This window comes from Aulonocara stuartgranti (genome assembly GCF_965226115.1).
Source record: "Aulonocara stuartgranti genome assembly, chromosome: 15".
Classification (NCBI taxonomy): domain Eukaryota; kingdom Metazoa; phylum Chordata; class Actinopteri; order Cichliformes; family Cichlidae; genus Aulonocara; species Aulonocara stuartgranti.
In genome coordinates this window covers 27,295,473-27,318,693 of record NC_138951.1, presented here as the reverse complement: position 1 = coordinate 27,318,693, position 23,221 = coordinate 27,295,473, and the positions used below count along the sequence as shown (strand labels likewise).

Genomic DNA, 23,221 nt, shown 5'->3' with positions numbered 1-23,221 from the left:
TTTTTATTTTCATTTAAATTTTCACAGCATCGAAAAACCACAGAGAAACATCTGCATGAGATCAGTTTATTACAAATGACATGATGATAAAAGAAATCCCGTCATGATGACGCGTGACGCTTCGGATATGTGGACATAAAGGCCGTGGGCGGCCGCAGGACCGTCAGACATGTGAAACGGTCGATGAGACGTGAGCACACGTTTCTACAGCCTGGCTGCTTCTCAGCCGCATGCACTGTAACAAAAGTAAAACACAAAGGCAGGTAGCCCAAATGACCTGTAGCAGCAGCAGTTACATCATCACAGCAATGGCCAATCAGGTGTCTGCTGTGGGCGGCGATGAATCGGTACATTCTGGAAGGCTGCGCCAAAACACCACGAGCAAACAAAGCTCAGCTCCAGCTGCCCTCACAGGCGTTCGGCAATGAAAAAGTGCACATTTGGTGACTCAGCCTCAAACTCTCACCTGCCGCAAGCTACAGGAAACATGCACCTTACAAAATAAAAGTCCAGCTTCTTCAGACACGCACATTCCAGCAGATTCAGTGAAGTCCTCTTTTTCTCAGCTCTCTCAGTTCACAAGCTGATGTGAGCCTAGCTTAAACTGGTCACCCTCTCTACAGACCACACCCACTAACGGTGTGTTGAGGCAAATTCCTCCTGAAGAGGTGCAGGACAGCTCTGCGGCTGGATAAATCCTGGACTCACACAGACCCGTCTAATACATCACCTGCCTGCCACTCGCCTGCACTGGTCCTGAGAGTCGCAGCTGGGTCTGCTGTCCTCTCAACGCAAATGAGCTCCTGGCATGCCGTGTGTGCCCCGCCCACTGATGATGTCTTCACACATCAAACTTCCTCCTGTGGAGCTATGCTAACACTTTCCCTCTGCTTCCAGGGTTTGTGCTAAGCTAGGCTAATCGCTCAAGAGGGTTTCACTGAGCGCGCTCAACAACCGGCTTCTACCCACACAGATGCTTAAACAAAAAAAACCACACACACACACACACACACACACACACACACACACACACACGCGCGCCATCCTCCGCCTCTCTGAGAGCAGGCAGTGCTCTCACAGGTAAAACTCTAAATACTTTCTTCATATAAACTTTTCTAACGCAGCCGAACAAGAAATTTACAAGAAATTCAAAGATCAGAAACACTCCAGATGAATGGAGTTACACAGTCAAGTCCACAACACACAGATGTATCACAGGTGAGCCTGATCCAGCAGCTCATGCTGCTCACAGATGAGCAGAACTCAGCAAGCAGAGTCAGCTGAAACGAGGATATAAAGGACACGAGCTGTTCATCAATTGGAGAGTGTCAGTCCTGAACTCTGGAACCAAGTCTGCAGCTTCTCTGACAGAGCAGCTTCGAAAAGAAAAAAATTCATTGTCGAGTTTTTTCTCAGCTGATGAGTCCACACTTCATCATCAGGAATACAGCCTGTGCTCATGACATAACGCTGTCAAACTGGACTCTCTGAGCCCTCACAGATCAGGACGGGGCAAATGGACAGTGGCTTGTTCTGATCAGAGCTGCAGCTTTGCTTCCACAGACATCTGCGGTCTGCGATTAGAGCTTGGCGTGTCAGCCTTACAGCTCATTTCATTACCAGAAACACATGAGGTGTCATAATTAAGTGAGGCAGAACTTGTGGAGAACACCTCAGCGTTCCTTTGTTTCACATGACCCTGAACTATGTTAAGGGGCGAGCCTTTCTATCAGAAACCAGTGTGCCAAACAGAGCTGAGTCTGGTCTCGCATTTCTTTCAATTTAGGTAGAAAGGCGATGCGTTCAGGGACCAGCACAAGTCTGTTCATTCAGCATAACCTGACACAGCTTCAAAGCTAATGCACAATTACGGCAAGATGGCAAAAGAAAATGAGGCTGAGCGTCATTGCAGCGGAGCACCCAAACATTCAGGAAACACAACATTACATAGTTTTCTCTTCTACAGCTGAGCTCAGGGTTCCGTTTCCTGTCTGCACAGCCCACAGGAAGCTACGGCTTTCTCTTCATAAATACAGACATAAAAACAGCAACACAATCTATCTGTTCAAATGCAACGCAACAACAGATTATCAAAGCACAAAGTTTATCGGTATATGTTTGTACATCATCCACGTACTACGGTGGCGCGAGCGGCTGCTTCATTATGGAGCTTTGACTACGTTTGCTGAGCTTGTGCAAAGTGGAAGCAGTTCTACAGATATACTCTGACCACGAATGAGAGTTAGTTCTGGACAGTTTCAGTGCATCCACACGCCGCAGCTCTTCCACCCTAACAAACACACACCGGAGACAGGTCGTCACGGTAACAGCCGGAAGGAGCATGACTGAGCTGCTCCCTGTAGACAGGGAAGGGGCGTGTTTGAGGTCTGTTCACAGCTGCAGTATTTACAGGCAAGGATTCATGTGAGAGGAGTCTGCTAGAAACGATGCATGTGGTTCTGGTCCACAGCAGCATTTCACTTAAAATTTGCATCCTTGAAAGTTCACAACTATGACCTGTGGGACACCGAGATCATCACCTCATCACATCGCTCTGACGTTGGAAACCAACGTCAACCAAACTCTGGGTTGGAAACCAATAAATTCAGACCAAAAATTCCACTGATGCACGGCATTTGTCAGAAGCTTTGTAAATATCCATTCTTGCTGCGAATGGATGATAAGTTAGAGGCAGACCTCAAACAGGCCCGCCACAAACCCACACCAGCCTCCAACCACACATTTACAGCTGAAGTCAGCACTGAGTTGTGGATCTGGGTGTTACAGTCAGAGGCAGGGACTGGTGGATGCACAGTTACTTTCCAGAGGTGCTACAGTGGCCTGCTCAGGCCATGTTGTGGGCCCCATCGGGTCCACGAGGCGGTCGTTTGGTGCTTTCGTTGGTGTTGGGGGCTCCGCGAGGTTTGGTGCTGGGTTTCTTCTCCCTTGTGGATGGTCGAGTCTGACTGAGGGATGCTGCGCCGGCTGCTGCCTGAAGACCGCCATCAGGCTCCACAATCGTGTTTATAACTATAACAAGAACATTACAAGAATATTAAATAACACACCAGGGCCAATGAGTCTACTTCAGATAGAGTCTGAGATGATTTATAAGATGTACAGTGCTCAGCATAAATGAGTACACCCCCTTTAAAAAGTACAAATTTAATCAGTAGCTCAATGAACCTAAGAACAATTTCCCAAATTTTCACAAGGCTGAGTTTTATTGAACACTTGTTTAACTCCATAACATGGAAAGAAGGTTAATAATATAACTTTGATCACAAAATCTTCAGTTTTACTCAAATTGGTTAAAGCAAAAATGAATAGACCCCACAACAAAAACTACTACATCTAGTATTTTGTATGACCGCCGTGATTTTCAAGGACAGCACCAAGTCTTCTAGACATGGTATGAACAAGATGGCGACATATTGCAACATCTATCTTTTTCCAGTTTTCAAGAATAACCTCTTTTAGAGCCTGAATGCTGGACGGAGAGTGATGCTCAACTTGCCGCTTCAGAATACCCCACAAGTGTTTGACTGGGTTCAGATCAGGAGACATACTTGGCCATTCTATCACCTTCACCCTGTTCTTCTTCAGAAATGCAACAGTAGCTTTAGATGTGTGTTTTGGATTATTGTTGTGTTGGAAAAGTGCACGACGACCAAGTGCATGCAGTGATGGCAGCATCTTCACCTTCAGTATAGAGCAGTACATTGTTGAGTTCATGATACCATCAATGACATGCAGCTCCCCAACACCAGCAGCACTCATGCAGCCCCACATAAGGACACTGCCACCACCATGTTTCACTGTAGGCACCATGCATTTCTCTTTGAAACCTCACTTTTACAACGCCTTGTCTCATCACTCCAGATTATAGAGTCCCCGTAGTCTTCATCTTTTTCAGCATGGGCCCTAGAAAATTCTAGGTGTGCTTTTTTGTGCATGGGCTTTAGGAGAGGCTTCCTTTGTGGACGATACCCACGCATGCCATTCCTCTGCAGCGTGCGCTGTATGGTGTCACGTGAAACGGTCACTCCAGTTTGGCTTTCTACTGCTTTAGCTAACTGAAGTGAACTTGCATGGCGATATTCTTCAACCCTTCTCATCAGAAGACGCTCCTGTCGAGATGTTAACTTCCGTGGATGGCCTGGACGTCTCTGTACAATGGTTGCACTTCAATCTTTCTTAAATTTTTGAATCACTTTTGCTACAGTATTTTGGCTGAAATGTAAAGCTTTTCTGATCTTCTTGTAGCCCTCACCTTTTTTTTTTGTAAAGAAATGATTTCCTTTCTCAGATTTTGTGACATTTCTCTTCCATGTGGAGCCATTGCTGACATCATGAAATGGAAAGGGATTTTCTTTGATAAAGAATCCCTTTCATAGTCACCTGTCTGCTGGACACCTCTTAAATGAATCATTAGACTCACCTGTGCTTGAATGCCTGTTAATTCAAATTTTGTAGTCTTTAGTGTGGCTTTTCTCCTAAGACTATAATTGGGGTGTCCTCATTTTTGCGACATGGGCTTGAATTAACTTTTTAGGAAAATAACTTTTTTGTGTGTGTAAATAAACAAAACTGGTTTGCAATCAATGGTCCACATTTGTGGGAGTATTTTGTATCTCATAGAAAATGTTGAAAGGAAACTAAAGGTTTTCTGACAAATGTAGTGGGGTGTACTCATTTATGCTGAGCACTGTACTCTCTGGAAAGTGCTGGACACAAAGAGAACATTAAAAAGAACCACAGTTAAAAGTTCAATTCAACTGAAAACCACAATGACAAGAGCCGTTTAATAGTTATGAGGTAGATAAACTCAATTCACACACACAGGAATGGTTCGAGCACAACATTCAACAACTAAAACTGATTTTCTGTAAATAAATTCTACAATTTGGTATCCTAATTTAAAAAAGAAAAAACAATAATTTTGCTTTACTATATGTTCTGCTGAGTCAGGCACAGTAATGATATTTTAGCACTGAAATCACTTGAGTTAAATGAGCATAGTGGTGGATTAACCATTAGAAAAACATAAAACATGATAAATAATACTGTTAATTAGGGCAGCTGTGCCATAAATTTTACACTGTGTGGTGTAATAAATTTGTTGAGCACTGTTCATCAGCTCAATTATTAGGCAGTTCTGGAACTTCTTTGTCTTTTTCTTGTGATTTCACTAGAAGTTTAAAAAAAAAAAAAAAACCTGTCCCTGAATTTTTTTTGGATTTGACAGACTCAAACTGGACAAAACACACAAATCCAAACCTGAACGTACCTTCAAGCTGCCTCTGAACTCTCCTCAGCTCTTTCAAAATGGAGGTAATTTCCTGCAACAGGAAACAGAAAACTGAGGTTTCCAGATGTTCTATGAAGTTGCTTTTGTGCTGTTTAAATCAGCCAATAAATATGGAGATGAACCTTGTTGGAGGTCTTCAGGATGGGGACTTCATTTTCAGTATTGATCTTTGCCTCAATCTCCTCCCAGACCTCAGCCTTGTTCTGGAACAAAACTCTGAGAGGAAGACACTGTCGAGTCAGCGCCAGCATTCAGAAACCACAGCGTACAGCTCCCAAAAGTGCCCCTTACTATACCGAACCGGACCTGACACCTGAACACCTAATAAGCCTGATAGCAAGTGAAGGGAACAAAAGAAATCATCCTCGTTTTACATCTGTGGTCTGAAGTTTAAATCTTTGTCTCACTGTGAGGGGAAACTAGCTGTTCCCCCAGAGAGAGGCTGCACTTGGACTGAATGGTTTGGGTAAACGTGTTGAATGGGAGGAGGTGGTCATTTCTGTACAAACTAAAAAGATATTGATGAAAAGGGATCCTTTTAAGCATCCCCAACATTTCTCAGGTTTGAGCTGCTACAGCCTCGGGGTGTCAGTGCTTCCTTACTTCATTTTCTCGGCCAGCTGCTCTGTGTTCTCCCGGATGGCCTGAGACAGCTGAGACACTGGATTCAGCATCAGGTTGTCCAGAATCACCTGAAAGAGTTCAGAGGGACATGCAGAGGGCAGGAGATGAAGCCAGCGTTGTACCGTCACGTGGCTCCAGCAGGTTACATCCTGATTTCCCAGCACACCAAAACTAACTGCAGCAGTTGTAGTCATGGTAACGATCACACTGGCTATGTTCACACGGCAGCTATGTAGGGTTTCATTACTTTTGCATGATGTTCTAGTCTTGAAACAATGGATAACAGTGCCTTTGTCTAGAGCCCCGCTTCAGTCTGACCCTTGCATGGTGCGAGCTGTAATGATCCCTGCAGCCTCTAGGTGATACTGTCTGAGCATATAGCACAGCTAGTCCTCAGCCTGACGCACCTGCCAGGGCTGAGAAATGAAGCTGGAGTTCCTCTGATGTCCAGCACAGGCAGCACTGAGTCAGTCTTTATGGACTCTGTGTTAAAACAAACACATTAATGCTGATAATTTCTCCTAAATAACACCTGATAGCAGATCACTTGGAGCACCTCCGTCCCATCCAAATATGGTCACTAAAGCAAGTGTCACAGCACGCACATCCATGTTTCAGGCTGCGGTGTACCGCAGTCCCAATTCCTCCGGAAGTAAGCAGACAACAATATTAAAACTAGTGCTCTCAGCCTTAATCTTGTTAAAATGAAGTTAAGGCCATAACCACATTAACGCAGCAAATCTCCGTTAGCGAGTTAACGCAGATAGACCTGTGTATGGGTCTGGACGGCGCTAACGCATTAACGAGCTAACCGCGCTAACATGCTAGCTCGTCATTTTAACAAGATTAACACTGACAGCACTAATCAAAACCTAAATATTACAGTCATTTTAGTGGTTATTAGTCCCAGCTAAAACAAAGCTAAATCTGGGTGTGACGATGGTCAGTGCGATGGGTTACACACAAACACACACACACACACGCACGCACACACACCTTGGCGTTAACTGCTCTGTTAATTACACATGAACATGACCGTGGCGCTACAAGCTGCAGTGTGAACGTAGCCTCAGAGGGATTAGACAGTGACCTCTTCGCGGTTCCACGGACGCCGTTGCTTAGAACTGGTCTCTGGCTCATTCATATTTGCGTCCAGGTCCGAGACAGCAGCAGAACCTGGAGGAACCTTCTGGTAGTTTAAACTGGCCTCAGGGATACGCTGGACCAGCTGGAAAGAGAATAAAAGGAGTCTGACTCCGGTGATGAAACCAGCTAGACGGTGATGGCGGTGCTCTGTGAACGCATGCACCAAGTCAACATGCAGCTGCAATCGTGGAGGCAACAGCGTGCGCAGTGAATTTCAGTGCTGCTGGGAGACAGAGCGTAACGACCACGGGGAGGCGAAGGAGGGCGGGAGAACCCTGCTGGGCACCAGCCACGGCTTCACGAACTGTTCCAAAACCAGTAACACCAGTTCATTCACGGTGGAGGCCGATGGACCCGATTATCATCAAAACCACTGAGTGAGCACCAAACAACACCGAGCAGGAACCAACACCATTGGGGCAGGTTCAGGTTCTTACATCTGATTCAGTCACCTGAGAGAGGGGACGGACTCTGTTTGAGACAGTTACGAACTTCATCTGTTTATGAGGGCGCGTCAGACAGAGCACCCAATGATACGCTGTGGAAATTTGTTCTCTGATTCACACTCTGTGGTTTGTCATTAGCTCCTTTCCGCAGAGGACCACAGCTGGAGTATCTGGCAAATCTGTGAAACAGCCGATAGAAAACACAATAAAGCCTTAAATGTGGTGGCTGGCTGTGAAAAGTGAGAGAACAGGCTTCCACTACAGGGGTCGTGACTTCTGATCTTGTTTTTATTGGCACCTGGAGGGTGTAATGTGTTACAACTGCCAAAAGGTGGCAGTTAGGGCCCTACAGGCTGTTTGGTTGCCACTGTTAAACCATAGAATCCAAAGAAGCGTGCCGAGCTGTGAAACGTTTTTATTCTCATGTAGGGAGTGTGAAGTAGCACAAGTGAAGCCACCTGTCACCTGGCCTCAGGTCATATTCTTGATAGAGCTCTTTGCTCTCAGCAGACCCTCGGAGGGGCGGGGCTTCGAGTCCTTGCTCTGACACACCTCCTCACTTGTTCCAGCTCGGGTTTGTTCAGCACCGCCTCAGCAGTTTATTATCAATAATCTTTCAAAACATAAATAAAACAACACCAATGAGAAGGGAGTGTTAGGATTAGTGATGGCAGGGGAACCAATCACAGGGCACGAGGAGAGATGAGTCAGACACCTGAGATGGTCGGACCCCCCATAAGTATGGACAGGATGGCGTCTGCGAGCAGAACAGAGAAATGAACAATGAGTCGAAGCATGACGAAGGCTTTTCCTCCCAGTCAGACCAGCATCTGAAGTGGGAACACTGGAGTTTGCACTGACCTCTGCTGAGCTAATAAACAAAACCTGAAGACACTGCAACACAACACCTGCTGCTAACCCTGCCTGCTAGTCATTCTATGGCCTGTGTGTAGTGAGAGTGTTATGAGGGATTTTTGTGGCCCACCTCCTCCCTGGCGGAGATGGTGGAGGCTGGCGTGTTGGGCAGCGAGCTGGGAGACGTGGTGGTGCCCATGCTGGAGCTCGGCGAGTCCCCATCCCCAGCGACATCGTGGATTTCCTTCGCCAGGATGGCCAAGTCTTTAGCCAGGTCCTGACTGAGCCTGCAGGGGAAACGCAAACACATGATCACCATAGAGACGTGAGTGACATCACCTTACCGTGGCACACGTGTCAACATGTGACAGTGCTTTTACTTTGCAATCTCAGCGCTGTGCGTGGACCAGTTCTGGTACGGGTCAACGTCGTTCTGATCCTCATCCTCCTCCATTTCCAGGGAGACAGACTTGGTCCTGGTGGCGGGCGTCCGGTGGCTGTGTGGCGTCTGGTCAGAGGTGGAAGGATGGGAGGAGCGTTTGGCTCTGGAGATACTGCCACTCGTCTCGTATTCTTCATCAGAGGAAGAAGAGAAGTCCGAGCCCTTCTGTCTGCGACGGGAACCTGAGAACAGCCGGTCGTGAGAAACCGCAAACCTCAACTACGAGATTCTGTTTAACACGAGGTTCAGATAAGAGCCAACCATGACTTCCAGAGAGCACCGCTATGCCATCATTCAGTCAGAAACCTCAGACTCTCAGGTGAAGTTTGACATCTCAGGTGAAGTTTGACATCTGATCCTTGTGAGCCTTCATCAGTGATCACCCTGACCCTCGCATCTCAGCTCTTTGTGATCAAGGGCCAAAAAATGAAATTATTCAATTCACTTCAATACTATTTTATATTGTGCCAAATCACTACAGCAGCTGCACAAAGGCGCTGTTCATCATCCATCCAGAGCTTCTGTCTAACTCTACACAGTGTTAGGTTTTGCCTCAGAGCGTTAGTAAGCATGTTTGGATGGCTGTGGCTGTGACAGGACATCAGATTAAAGTGTCTGCAGGGCGAAGCTCTGGGCTGCAGCTGGTATCTGGGTTTGTGTCCTAATTCCTGTTCATAACAAGGGAGCTGATGCTGTTTCCACGGTAATACAAACAGACTCAGCAGCATCAGAAATCTGACGACATTTCAAATGACAGCAAAGGTCAGCAGATCCCACCAGAGAGTCTGTCCTCATGGAGGGTTTTGAGTTTAAGTGCTTTTTACCATGATTCAATTGAATTCAATTTTATTTCCATGACCTCGAAGCACTTTATGTTGTAAAGGTAAAGATGCGACAATGATACGACTCAAACAATTCAGCTCATTGTGAAGCTCAAAAAGTGAGACCGTGATGAGGAGGTTTCCCCGATTTCCTCACAATTGTCCTGATTCCTCTGAATCGTCTGTTTGCTGTTTCACACCAGTCAGCTGAGGCTGCTCGCACTAACTTTTGACAAACTCAGGTTTGCACAGACTTTTTCTTTTTTATCTAACACTTACACCTGGGACACATTGGACTTGCGGTTAGTACCTTGATAAGCTGGCATGAGCAATTGCTTCTCGGAGCTCTGAGACTTACACACACAGGTTGTTGAATTTATACATGAGGAATTTAATTGCACCAGTGAAATGAAATTATTTTCTCAGAATAATTTTTTGGCTCATGCATTTATCATGACATGATTATCATTCCATAATAAAAGGCCAAAAAATTCAAACTGACCAGTCCTCACCTGTTGGAGACGACGGAGCAACTGAAACACCTATGATTAATGCGATTAGACTGAGTGACGGCAGACTCGACCTCTGTCTCTCATCCTAGAACAACTCAGGAGGAACAACTGACTGAAACATCAGGAACCCCTCACATTCAGGGTCATTAAGGAATAACTCACCGCTGCCGGCGTACTTGGCTCCGCTCGAACGGGTACGTGTCAGAGGTTGCTTCGCTGGAGCTCCGCCTCCTCTGCTAGCTGCCTGCCGGTTGTCACCCGCCGATGTTTTCCTGGTGCTGACAACAGCCTCTGTGTTCCGGTTGGAGAAAGTGGGCCGTCCTGTGGAGGATGCCTCGGTATCGCTGGGGTTGGTGAAGGAGCCGGTCCTCTTCCTGGGCATCGCTAAGATGTCCAGCCTGGACAGCTTCTTCCCCTCAGTGGACACTTTGGGCGCTGCAGCAATATGGTCAGAATTCTGAGAGCCTCGGTCAGTCTCAGCACCTTCGTTATCTGAAGCTTCACCCAGACGTGCCCGCCGCAGCATTGAGGCTCGGGTCGGCCGTGGCGCTGACAGGCTGTTGGAGCGTGTCAGAACCTGCTGGGTCGCCGTCCTGGGCATCTTCCCATTGTCTTCTTTCTGAAGAGGGGCAATGAGTTTTTTGCTGCGGCTGGATGGACGGGACGTTTCGTGATCAGATGATGGGGTTTCGGTCCACTGCGGACCAGACCCCTGCTGGCCTTCAGACAGATCCAGAGAGCCACGATTCCCGGCACTGCGGCGCATCTGGAAGCGCTTCGCTGCCTCTGCCTTATTTGCTGCACTGGCAGTGATCTGGTTTCGGCGTTTCTCAGAAAGTCGCTCACGGGCACTGAGCTGCTGTCCCTTCTCTTGGATGGATGGACTAGAAGAGGACCTCTCCTTTTGAAGGCTGCTGATGGGAGGGTGCTTTTTAGAAGTTGAGCTGACTGGAGTGTTTTTGCTACTCACTTGACTCACCGTGCTAGCCGTGTCAACATCTGACTCACCAGACAGGGAGTCGTCCATGTGGCTGGACGAACCCTCCTTCTTTGAGCTGCGACCTGAACCAGAGGAGGGGAACTTGGCATCCAGAGAGGATAGAGTTCCTTCCTGAAGGAAGGACTGTGTGTCCTGGATGTTCTCCTGCCTCTGCTCCATGTCTCTGATGGATGGGTGGCTGGAGATGTGGGGAAGCTTCTTCATCTGGACAGTGTCACTGGGCTGGTCTTTGGTGAAACTCTCCTGACGGATGAAGGATGATGTGCAACTGTCTTTGGTTGGAACTGAATCTTTGTCCTGTGTTTGGAGGTTTGGAGCAGAGCTGTTGGGTTTGACTCCCGTCCTCTTGGGTTCGTATCCACTCAGATGTCGGATCAGGACAGTGGTAGGGGGAGTTTTTGCTGGGGGGTCTCTTGTCTTCTCAGACTGTACTGGGCTCTGGGCTTGCTCAGGTTTGCTGGGATGGTCTTCTGAACCAATGTAGAAGCAGGTGGATTTGGAGGATGGAGACACTTTCTCCTGACCTCTAAGCTGAGGACCAGTGATCACTGGAGATACAAATGCAGTCTTGACCTGATTTGTCCTCATCTTCTCTTGAACAGGTCCATCATCTGAGCGACTGGCATCACTCAGGCTGTCTGGGTCCACATCATCCTGAACGGACAGGCGCTGGGTGGAGTCAACTGAGTGGGAGGGACCAAAGGCTCTGTCCAGAGGTTCTTGGCTTTGGTAAGATTCATGGCGAATCATGATGCTTGGGGTGACACCGTCTAGCTTTTCTGGAGGCACTTGGGGCAGCAGCCTTCTTGTCCTGGAGCTGTGGCTGGACTCTGACTCAGAGTTGTCGTAGCTGTAGTTTCCCATCGAAGGGCTCATGAGACGTGAATCTGCAACACAAGTTTAGTCACGTCAGCATTTTATATGAGTTGCTTTAATGTTGCGTAACTACTTTAGTTTTAAAACAATAAGCGGAGTAAAAATAAGACCATGGGTCCATTGCTCTGAACTGTGTATAGATACATTTATTGTTCACTTACAAAACTGCAAATTACTGATAAATTCAAGACTCCAAGTAGACAAACGGAATCACATTTGGAGGTCCATAAACATAAAGCTGAGATAACAGCGGCTCTGTGCTCTTTAAACATGTTTAAGGTATTTTTAACAAACCTCACCTTCCAGACATTCTACTTGAGGTGGAGTGGAACCAGGTTCGGCGTAGCTGTCTGCTAGACTGGCCCAACGTGAAACCCACTTAGGGCCTTCCAGACATGCAGCATGAGCAGCTGGAACCTGCAGAACAAAATATGATGACCAACACCATTTTCAGGAAGATCAGTGGAAACAAACGTCAACATTTACATTCATATCACAAGAAGAAATAGGGAATAACAACATGGTTGTGCAGGCACTGGGATAACAGTGTGCTACAAAGGTGTTTCTCCAGGTTGTACTTCAAAATTTTCACTTTTTTTTTTTTACCTGTATGGGGCCTGTTGAAGGGCCGCTGATAGAAGATGGGATAAAGCCATGCAGTGAGTCCACAGTGCTACCATCAGTAGGCAGGTTAGCATGCTCATCCTTTCCATCATTTATCACAGGTCTATACACACCAGTGTTCACACCACTGTACTCTGGAGAATCGAGGACACCAAACACCTGTCAGAGCACAGGACATGCATGAGGACGGGCAGAAAAAACAAACAGGAAGAAATAGGAAGGATACGAGGGTCAGTGCATCACTAAGAGATACTGTTTAGATAGGCAACATCAGAATACTTCAAGATACCCTAGGATCATTTCTAATTTCATAAACATTTTTCTATCTGGAAGATTCGGTGAAGACGAGACAACAAAACTGAGATAATCAGCAATGACACAAGGGTTTGAATACAACATTACATAAGATGTGTTATTTTATCAAAGTCCACATCCCTGCTGAAGAATCATACGGCACAGCACGTGTGCTGTGCTGCAGTTTTCCTGCACTCACCACCACTTAAAGACACCCTTTCACGAGCAGCAGGAACAATGAATGCTGCCTCACCCCACCACTATCACAAAGATCTTATTCTTACTGTGTTTTCACTGGGACTTCACCTGATCGATCATGTTACGAGCCTCTTCCACCTCTTTGTCCTGCGACTCCGTCTCAATGGTGTAGGTCCCAGCATCGCTCAAGCTGTCGTCTTCCTCGTTCCGGGCCATCCTCTGGGTACCTTTGACATCTCCTCCACTGACGGCCATGGGCGGCATGGTGGAGAAGGGAGGTCCAGACGGATGTACCGGAGCGGCAGCTGGGCCTGGAATGTTGACTGGGACTGGGGTCTTTGAGATTGCTGGAGGCTGTAATGGGGAGGCAGGGTAGGAGACAGAAGATGGAGCTGGAGGTTCTTGTGTGGAGAGGATCCTTGTATGATGAGGCGATATCATCACAGGAGGTGCAGACATTGGTGGAGGAGTTGTCTTATCCCTGGTTGGGGAGGAGTCATTACGACCCGAATCCTTCAGGAATTCAGCAGCAAACTCCTGGGCAAGCTTTGACTTCTTCCCAACGCTGCCGAAAGGTCGGATGATGATGCCCGATGAGGAGCGAGACGAGGAAGCCGACGAAGCCGCCTCCCCCTCAGTCTTTTCTCTCTTCAGAGAGCTTGACCTCTGAGGGCCACCATGGCTCTGACTCTTCAGAGGAACCGTCACCTGCTGTGTGGGAGGGATGTGGCCGTGCACAGATGCTGGCCTCTCGCCGCCTTTCCGCCGCTCCAACTTGGCTCTGAGTGTGGAGTACGAGTCAGCATGGGCGGGGTTGTGGGTGAAGGACTGAGAGCGCTTCTTGCGTGGGTTGTCATCAAAGAACTCAATGATGAAAGCTTGCTGAGTGAGGTGCTCGGGGGGCGCCTGTTTGGGAAATTCGGTGGGTGACAGAGCTTTAGGAGGACTCTGGGACAGGGGTCTCTCAGGGGCCACGGGTGAGGCAGAGGCCAGTCTGGGTGGAGCATGCTGCAGTGGTTGGTGTAGCTGACTATGGATGGACTGGCCTGATTGGATGACCTGCTGCGACGCCTGGGACAGCTCTGATTGCATAGAGTGCTCAGTGCGGACCGAGTGGTGGGATTTACTCCTTCCTTTGAGAACTGGGTCCTCTGAGTCACTCTGGGTCCCATCCTCATGATGGTGACCTAAAGACAGGAATAAAGATGTCAGTGAGTACTAGCTTTTGAACTTTGAAGCTCAATGGTCACAAGTGTATGACTGAAGCTTTGATAGCCTCAAACAAAGACACAAGTTTAGTGGGGTCAGTAAAATCAGAGAAATATCAGAAGATTCAGGGACCGTGTGTCAATAAATTGTTAACAATGAAGTGCTGGACAGGTTTTATCACCAGCAGAAAGCATAATCCCCGATTACCTGTGAATGACAAACACAGGTATGGTCCGGAACACAGGTGCAACTCTGACCTTTCAGGGTCTTGATATTCATGGCGAGGTCACTCTTGGTGCTGTAAACGTCTTCAGACGGTGGGCGTCTCTTCATCATGCTTACATCACTGTGGACCAGCCAGTCAGCCACCTTGCTCTCTGCTGACATCACCTCTGCAGGTGTGGCCATGATGGCTGTCTTGGTGGGTGTAGCCTGCAGCTTCCTCTGGCGAGTGGAGAACTTGGTGATGTGGTCTTTAATCTTGATCTTCCCAGGCATGCAATCATCAAACTCAATGGTAAAGGAGGCATGGCTCTGAACAACAGGCGGAGTCGGAGTGGGAGGCGAGAGTGGGGCCGGGGGCGTGTCAGTGTCCTTGGTGGGGATCTCATGGAGCTCCGCGCCTGAGGACTTAGGGTGCTGGAAGTCCTTGGTGGGGATCTCAAAGTAGCTCGGCTCACGGTGGTACGAAGGGAAGGCGGACTTTGGCTGACAGTCTGACAGCGATGCAGAAAATTCTGGATCTGCAGAGGGAGCGTCTTTCTGAACATCTGACAGAGGCAAAGAGACGACATCTCACCAACATCATCAATAATGCACCATCAGCTCAATTTAGCTTTATTTATACAGCACCAGTTTACTGCACTCCTCCACTTTATTAAGGTGTGCGTACCTGAATGTGGCTCATCGCTGGTTTGGACTTTACTCCCATAATCCTCCTCTCCCCACCAGGAAGGCTGGCCATACAAAGGAGTGGGCCGACACACCGGCGCCTCTGTCACAGAAACGTGTGATAGGTGAAACTGACGATCAATCAAAGTGTCCCGAGGAGCGTGAACAAACGACTTTCTGGTTTGTTACTGAAACATTTTCCTGAACGAGCAGATTTATAGTAAAAAATACATCAGAACAAACAGCGACACATCATCTGCGTACAGGAACACACAGCGGACAGACTCCTGATCCAGTACTTTTTAACCCTGCACCAGGCTTTCTGGTGCAGGGTTTTGTATTACATTATGTTTTGTACAGTGCAGTATATTTTTGACCCTGTGTGATGTCAAAATTTTGTGTTATTGCTTGTATTACGCCCAGTATAGGGCTTTGGACCGTGATGTCACGGGGGGTGGGCGTGGAAAGGATTTTGGCCCGATCCGCCATTTTGGGGGTCTAGCGCAAGTGAAAAGGGAGCGAAGTCTCACACAACAGCCATGGTTCGTATTTGCTGTGTGGTCGGCTGCAATGTTCGATCACACGACCGGCAAGAGAATAAGGTTGAAAATGGTTTATCTTTTCATTCTTTCCCAACCTGGAAGCAACATGAGCAGCTCGTGTATTGATGTTACCAAACGAAGGCGTCTAGCCTGGATAGCAGCTGTGAGACGAGCTGACGTGCAGCTCTCTTCCATCTCCAAATATCTGTTGGTGCTCCAGACATTTTCATTCCGGTAAGTTCTAAATATGTTCATATCACTCTTTATAGCCTATTAGTATTATTTTCTATGCGCTCTGAGCTCATAGCAAATTAGAACAAACATCCTACTGAGTGATTTTGCAGAACTACCTTCTATTTATAGAGATGCTAATTATTTGGCATTATTGCAGCAAACCAGCCTATGAAATGGATGAAACATCGTGACTGGGTTCCAGCGCTACACAAGGGACCTGCTGCAAACATACCACCATGCCAATCAGATTACTTCTTCCATGTGAGGGTGAAGAGTTGACCCTTCTGGATAAGATGGTGAAGGTTTGCTGCGTTTTGGTGAATAGTGTGATAATAAAACCAGGGAAGAATGAAACCTGCTCCTGTTAAATATTCTTAAGTCTTGTGCTGTTAAAATTGCTGTATTTTTTCAAAAGATACAGTAAATAAAGTAATGTTAGTAGTGGGTGATGTCATGTAAACACTCATGATTTTGTGTAAACATTTTGTCATTTGTAAACTATAAATGACATGGATTCTACATTGTAACTGATGTGATGTTCTATAAGGTGGTTTCAATAAAAAAAAAAAAAAAAAGAGGCAAAAATTAGTTTGTTTCTTTATTCAACTTTTGAACAGTGGTACTCAGTCAGTATATATTCAGTAAATGCAAATTATTTACACGGCAGTGCACTACAGGCATAAATGTAGACCCCTAGATAAAACATTATGGGTCATTCCCACAACCCACAGCTTTACTGTGTTCCAGCAAAGTATCCAATAGCAGTGACAACTCCTCCAAAGTAGCAGCTGGGATTTTTCTGTTTTGAGGACGGCTCCTTTTACCTGTCACTACAGATGGTCTGTTTAGGTTTTGATCAAGAGCCTTTTTTTGGGCAGCTGAAGAGGAGAAGTCTATCTTATGGCCAACCTCTGGCTGTATCTTGGTCATATTACCCAGCAAAACCCAGTATGCAGGTTCATCTGTAACAGTCCTTGTGCCACGGATCAACACTGTTGCTTCTACATTAAACAGAAGAGCAGCGACATGGCTGCAGGTCTCTGCGACTCCGGCCTTACAGCTGCAGTGGGCGGCTTCAAACTTCCCTGTGATGCTCACGGTGACCCATGGCTGCAATGCTGGTTCATTCAGTCTTTGAGAGTGCAGGACCTGAAACACACACAGACAAAGTTCATTTAAAGACAAGAACTATGAGCCAAGGCCGACGTAAATGTGTTTTATCTACTTTATCATAAATGTAACAAAGTGTTTAGAAAGTTAGCACATAGATGTAATTTTTCATTTCTTTATGTGTCCATCTATAGAACGCTGCATGTTATAGTGTAAATCTGCCTGCAGAAAATGAACCTAAAGTATGTACCGGTAATGCAAGGATGTCATCACTTTAGAGATGGAAAAAGCATAAAGTGACAATTATGAATCCCTTAATATGATAAGGAGATTCTGCAGGTCATTGATCAATATATAAAATTAAAATAAATTGTATTTTTAGTGACACAAGATACAAACATGGAAGCAAGATGTTTAATTAGGATTATTTATAATAAATATGAATAAATTAGTGCAATTTCTTTAACCATAAAGAATAACAATCCTTCAGGAGAATGTCTCATCAATGCACTGAACTCGCTATGTTATCCACCTAACAGCCTCCACATGTTCTCACTGTAATTTCCCCTCATGAATGAATTTATGCTGCACTAATCTGAATCTTTGCAAGGAAATCAAACGCATTTCACTCGCAGTACTCGAGCTGACTTACCTTTGCTTGAATGACGACTTGTACGCGCTGATTCCACAGATAAGGTACGAAAATATGTCAGGCTACGTCAGTAGTGGTTGGTCTTCAGGGTTTCTACTCCACGGCCCTATTTCATACTGGTCCACATTTCCAATGCACGCTATTTTCTGCAAGTACCGCTGCTTCGCCTCTGAATGAAATCGGTCTCTATACAGTTCATTCTCTTTTGAGCTGCTTTTAAGCATCTTTCTTGTAGTCGTCGTTCCAACACAGTGTGTTTGGTTTGATTCGTAGACCCCGAAAATGGCGCTGCGCTCCCATAATGCATTGCGGCGTGACGTCAACTCCAAAGCCCTATTGTTAGGAGTACATTTGATACACAGTATATTTACTGCCAGTACTGTTGCTGTATTATTGTTACCCTGTGTGAGGCTCTTGGTACTCTGCGCTTTCTCGCCTCTCGCCCGCTCGTCCACGTCGCTCTTCTTCCCCTCTGAAGGCTTTAGGCTCATCTGCAGCTGACTGCTGTACTTCTCATGCTGAAACAGAAGAACGAGGCAAACGTACTCAAGGTACTGCAAATTGCATGTACTCACGGTACTGCATTTACTCACAGTACTGTACATGCTGTGTGTAGTCATGAGAAATTCATGACGCTCTGAGTAGTTTTGGAAATGCAAACTAAATGCAGTTAAACAAGGAAATTAAATAACACCCTCTATGCAGTAATTTGTACAATAGAAAACACACACCCACAAACACCAACCTTTAGGGCCTCCTCTGGGACTTTGTGTTGACTTTTCTCCAGAACGTAGACGTGAGAATGTGAACAACAGCTCAGAAAAATATTAAAATTATCACACACACACACACACACACACACACACACGCACAGAAACACACACACGCACACAGACACGCACACAAACAGTGCGTGTGTGCGTCTGAAGGATATCGTATCCGAAGCGGATGATGTCGGACAGTTTGAGGGTGATGTAGGTCTGATCAGGAATCCGAAGGTCGTTTACAAATGTCTGCAGGAAACAAACAAACAAACAAACAAACAAACGTCCAGGTGAAACTTTCTGATTATGATGTTGAAGTCCACTCTGAAGGTTTTCACTCTTTTGTGATTTTACAGTTCTTGCCTGTTTAAATGAAAGTGGAATTAATTTTTTTTAAGTTAATAAAAAAAAAAATCTTTGTACTGTAACCTGTGACTTTAGGCATCACCACCCCCCACCTGTGTTTGCTGCTGATTGGTGGATACCTATGATAATGTACTGATATGTTGTGTATGGCTCACCCCATTGAGGCTGCCCAGGTCCTTCACCAGGTGTTCATCAGTGGTCGGGTTGTAGTTGATGACAGCGTGTTGTTTGTCCACACTGCGAGACTGAGACACACACACATACAACTCTTTTTGCTTACTTTCACTGCGACTCAAACAAGACACCATTACAACTTCCTTTTTCAGACCAACCTAGAGGGAGGCAATTTCTACTAACCCGAACACCTGCACAGGTCAGCCTCACCTGAAGCATCAGCTCGCAGTCCTCTCGGCCCACAAAAATCATCTCTCGGGGGAGGCGGTGTCGAGTCCCCGAACTGCTTACCAGGAACCATGATGTCACACTCATCTTCACAGGCCTGCTGAGAAACCCCAGAGCATCCTGGGAAATGAAGACAGAGGCAGGTGATTAGGGATGGTATCGTTTAGGTTTTATCCGATACCGGTGCCAAACTGGTACTTTTGAAATGGTGCCGGTGCTTACACTGTGCTCGAACCGGTGCTTAAAGAATGGAGAACACAAAATTGGTCCAAAAACCTCTCATGTTCAGCTGTTTTTTTGTAAAAAGATAACAATGTTAGCCTTTTTTATGGCATCACTCTTGGCTGGAAGCAGTGCTTAATCAATGGAAAAAACACAAACTTTGTCCAAAGACCTCTCATGTTTAACGGTTTTCCACTTTTTCTTTGGTCATTTTAGCCTTTTTGGCCAGGGTGAAGGGAGTATCTGCCATCAAACAAGAAGACAGCCGCATGTAGCTATGATGATGTTTGCCAGTTCACCTTACATGCATTAATTTGATAACGCTGTTAGCCTACTCAGCGTAAATTACACACGAACAACATTAAGCTACTCACGCAGGGAAGAACGGCTGCTGCTGCCATCATCATCCGTCATCATTTCTGCTACACTGGCAGGGCTAGGGGCCAGGACTCTCCTCTTCGTGTTTTTGGGGGATGTTGCTAACTCCGGGTCTGATAACAGGCAACCCACCCGCAGTAGATGTGCTCGGTGTGAGGTCTCACAGCAAGCTATCAAATACGGCGCATTTCTCGGCTTTTTAAAAAAACGCTATGCGTCGCCAGGTGTTTCATCAGATTTGAGGTGTTACCTCTGACAGTATCAGCTTAAAGCACTTGTTGCAGGCTGCTGAGTTTGCATATTTTGCTGTGAAGTACAGCCAGACTTTTGACCGCTTTGCCTTGGTTATTTTTAATCTGTAGCTCTGCTCTAAAAGAACGTACGTACCTGGCCCCGCCTACTGTCCTCGGAAACGTAAAATGATTGGCTAGAATCTAAAGTGTATCACAGCTCAGGAAAAAAAAGCACCGAAATGTGCGCTGCTTTTCGGTCTGGTTACTACCGTTTATGTCAGAACCGATACCGGTCCCATCCCTACAGGTGATACAGGTGGGTTTGTGCAGGCCTGTTGTTCCATCGTGACAGATTTTAAATATTTAATCAGACAAAATGAGTAATTTCAGACGATCCTGCTCTTACTGATTTGTGTGTGTTTGAATCCTGACAGCTGAGGCACCTGCAGGTGTGTAGTCAGGTCCAAAAGGACCTGCAGGTTGTCCACACCAGCCTGAGTCTGAGGTTCAAACACCTTCAACTTTCAATTAAGCACTGAATGAACTCCTACAGACATTTTTATTCACAGTGCTCTGATTACAGAGGTTCGGCACAGAAATGGGGTCATGCAGGCAAATATGCGATATTTATTAAAAACACAGAATGAGCAAATCAACTGTTCATTTCATCTTTAGAGTTAAAAGTTGAACTAAATCACTGACCAGCAGAAAATAAAACACGAGCGCTTTATAAAACTTCTAATTTGAAATAACGGCTCAGAGATGATTCTGTTTCCTGGGAACGGATTAAAGATATTTCCGATTTCTAACACGAAATACCCAACTGTCAAATGACCACATGATCTCACACACACACTCGCACAGGTGAGAGTCACTGACATTAAAACTTCACTGCTTTAGTGTTTTTCTGCACATATACTGCAGTATCATCAGTACTGTCAATACTTTTGTGTGAACCACACGAACAGATGAAGTGAGAGTTTGGAGTTTGAGCACTGGGTTTTGTATGCAGGAGCTCTTGCAGACACAGCTGAAGGATAGATGAAGCTCCTCTGCAGCACAGACAGCAGTGCCACAGACGCTCTGTCCAATCAGAGGCTGACACACGGGCACACATGGAGTAGATCAGCTCCTCCATCAGTCACTGAGACTTCACATCCACTCTGGAGCTCACTCTGTGAAGCTCTGCCCTTCTCAGGAGGTCAGAGGTGATTGGACAGCTCACTCCATAGGTAAAAAGTCTGGAGAAGGGAGGGGGGATCTTCCTGTTTTTCATCACGGCATAGAACCAGTGAAGAAAACTGCTCATGATGTGGACAAGTGTGCACAACACACACTCAGATGCACATACACACAGACAACCACAGACACTGAGCTGATGCTGGAGGAGAGGAGCGGCTCTTCAGCAGCAGCTCTCCAAGCCTCAGCGCCTCTCGGCGGCTGCTGCCCGGAGCTGCTCCTCCTGTCCGGTTCCGACAGACCGACGGATGTGTGTGTGTGAAGGGTGGGGGAGTTACAGACAGATGACAGACAGGCTCTCCTCCTCCACGCCCTGCCCTCCCCCTCTCTTACCTCCGGGCTCTTCCCCGCTGCTCTTCGCTTCTTGGATCTGGGGCTGGCGTGCTGCGGGGCGGGAAGAGCATGAGCGGGTCCCGTTATCCGGACTCACACGGACTGGGGCGGCTCGGCTCCGATGATGCTCTACAACATCTCCTCCTGACGCACCCGCTGCGTCAACACGCACCGCGACAGCGACCACCGCACCGGAAGAGCTGCCGAGACCTTCACAATAAAAGCCCGCACCTGATAACATGCCCAGTGAGGTTCGAACAGGTTTTATTAGAAAAAATAGAATATTACAGTCCACTGCAGCACCGACCGAGTCTGAGGCAGGCACACCGGGGCTGGCTGTCAAATTACCTGGTACTGCCACAGCAGAGGGCGCTGTGGAGCTCTGTTATCATACATTTGGCTTGGCAGTGGTCAGTAGTTAGACTCAGAGGCACTATGTTGTAATTTCGGTGAGTCAGACTGAATTTTCATGTTGTTTTTGTTCACACAAAACTAGCCATTGATTAAAATGAAACAGTGGTTCACCTGCTGGCTAAAGTCACGTGGTAGGCAGGATTCTGCAGATTGTACCGATAGGGATGGTGTGTGCTGAGCCAATCCAGCGGTGCACACCTCACACGACTGAGTCGAATGGCTGTGTAAGTGGCCTGCATGATCCAGCAAGACTTAAACCGGAGAGCAGCTCAGAGTCCGTTTTACATACTGTAAGACTTGAGCGCGGAAAAGCACGGCCCCCTCAGCGTTGGTCTGCTGAGGAGCGATGATGGAGGATAACTCATGTACGAGTAAAAAGTGTGACCACGCGAGTAACTTCGTCACAGCACACCTGACTGCAGGTGTGACCGTGACGGAACGGCTGCCCTCGGCCTACTCTTATTGTGAGGGCGGGTCGGTTTCCGGTTGCGAGCTCGGCAGTATGAGGGTTTTCGGAAGACCCGCTCATCGGTAATCAGCACAGATTCTTCTGATCGATCAGCTCAGCTTGCGCCGGGCAGAGGTCACATGATTTGGAGCGCCGTCACTTCAGTACGGGAAGCGCCGATTTTGCGTGACGTCACCGCAACGCTGACACGGGGATGAGGATGATGACGACATCTATTGTATAAAAAAAAAGTAAACGTGTGAATAAGCACGTGCACGTCTCCGGTTCATGGCTCTGCGTGTGACCGTCTGTGAGCTGCAGATGAAGAGTCTACCTCACGTGTGACTCAGCTGCTTACCTGCGCTGTGTATGTTGGGGGGGGGGGGGGGGTGTACACTGATTCAGTTTTATTTATACAAGCTCAAGGCGCTTTATACTGGAAGGTAGACCTTACAATAACCCAGCAGTCATATGACCCCCTATGAGCAAGCACTTTAGCGACAGTGGGAGGGAAAAACTCCCTTTTAACAGGAAGAAACCTCCAGCAGAACCAGGCTCAGTGAGAGGGCGGCCATCTGCCGCGACTGGTTAGGGTGAGAGAAGGAAGACAGTATAAAAGACATGCTGTGAAAGAG

General features: G+C 46.9%; 1 protein-coding gene across 6 annotated transcripts; it reads right to left on the bottom strand.

The window, feature by feature from the left end:
- Positions 1 to 50: 50 nt before the first annotated feature.
- On the bottom strand, positions 51 to 22,880 carry cep170bb (centrosomal protein 170Bb). Of its 6 annotated transcripts, none has more exons than XM_082506977.1 (21): positions 22,013 to 22,880; positions 21,725 to 21,924; positions 19,302 to 19,439; positions 19,073 to 19,162; positions 18,722 to 18,800; positions 18,533 to 18,591; positions 18,188 to 18,305; positions 15,251 to 15,352; positions 14,616 to 15,128; positions 13,258 to 14,336; positions 12,640 to 12,816; positions 12,333 to 12,450; positions 10,320 to 12,044; positions 8,763 to 9,006; positions 8,513 to 8,669; positions 8,243 to 8,284; positions 7,026 to 7,163; positions 5,915 to 6,003; positions 5,434 to 5,527; positions 5,291 to 5,342; positions 51 to 3,030 (listed from the first exon to the last, which is right to left on the bottom strand). In XM_082506977.1, exons 3-21 carry the CDS (start codon positions 19,404 to 19,406, stop codon positions 2,846 to 2,848), a joined length of 5,166 nt encoding a protein of 1,721 aa, XP_082363103.1. In that variant the 5' UTR covers positions 19,407 to 19,439; positions 21,725 to 21,924; positions 22,013 to 22,880; the 3' UTR covers positions 51 to 2,845. The 6 variants fall into 6 exon arrangements, with proteins under 6 accessions (XP_082363103.1, XP_082363104.1, XP_082363106.1 ...); XM_082506978.1 differs by having other exon boundaries at positions 21,725 to 21,934; positions 22,250 to 22,880; XM_082506980.1 differs by lacking the exon at positions 7,026 to 7,163.
- Between the last annotated feature and the right edge of the window lie 341 nt (positions 22,881 to 23,221).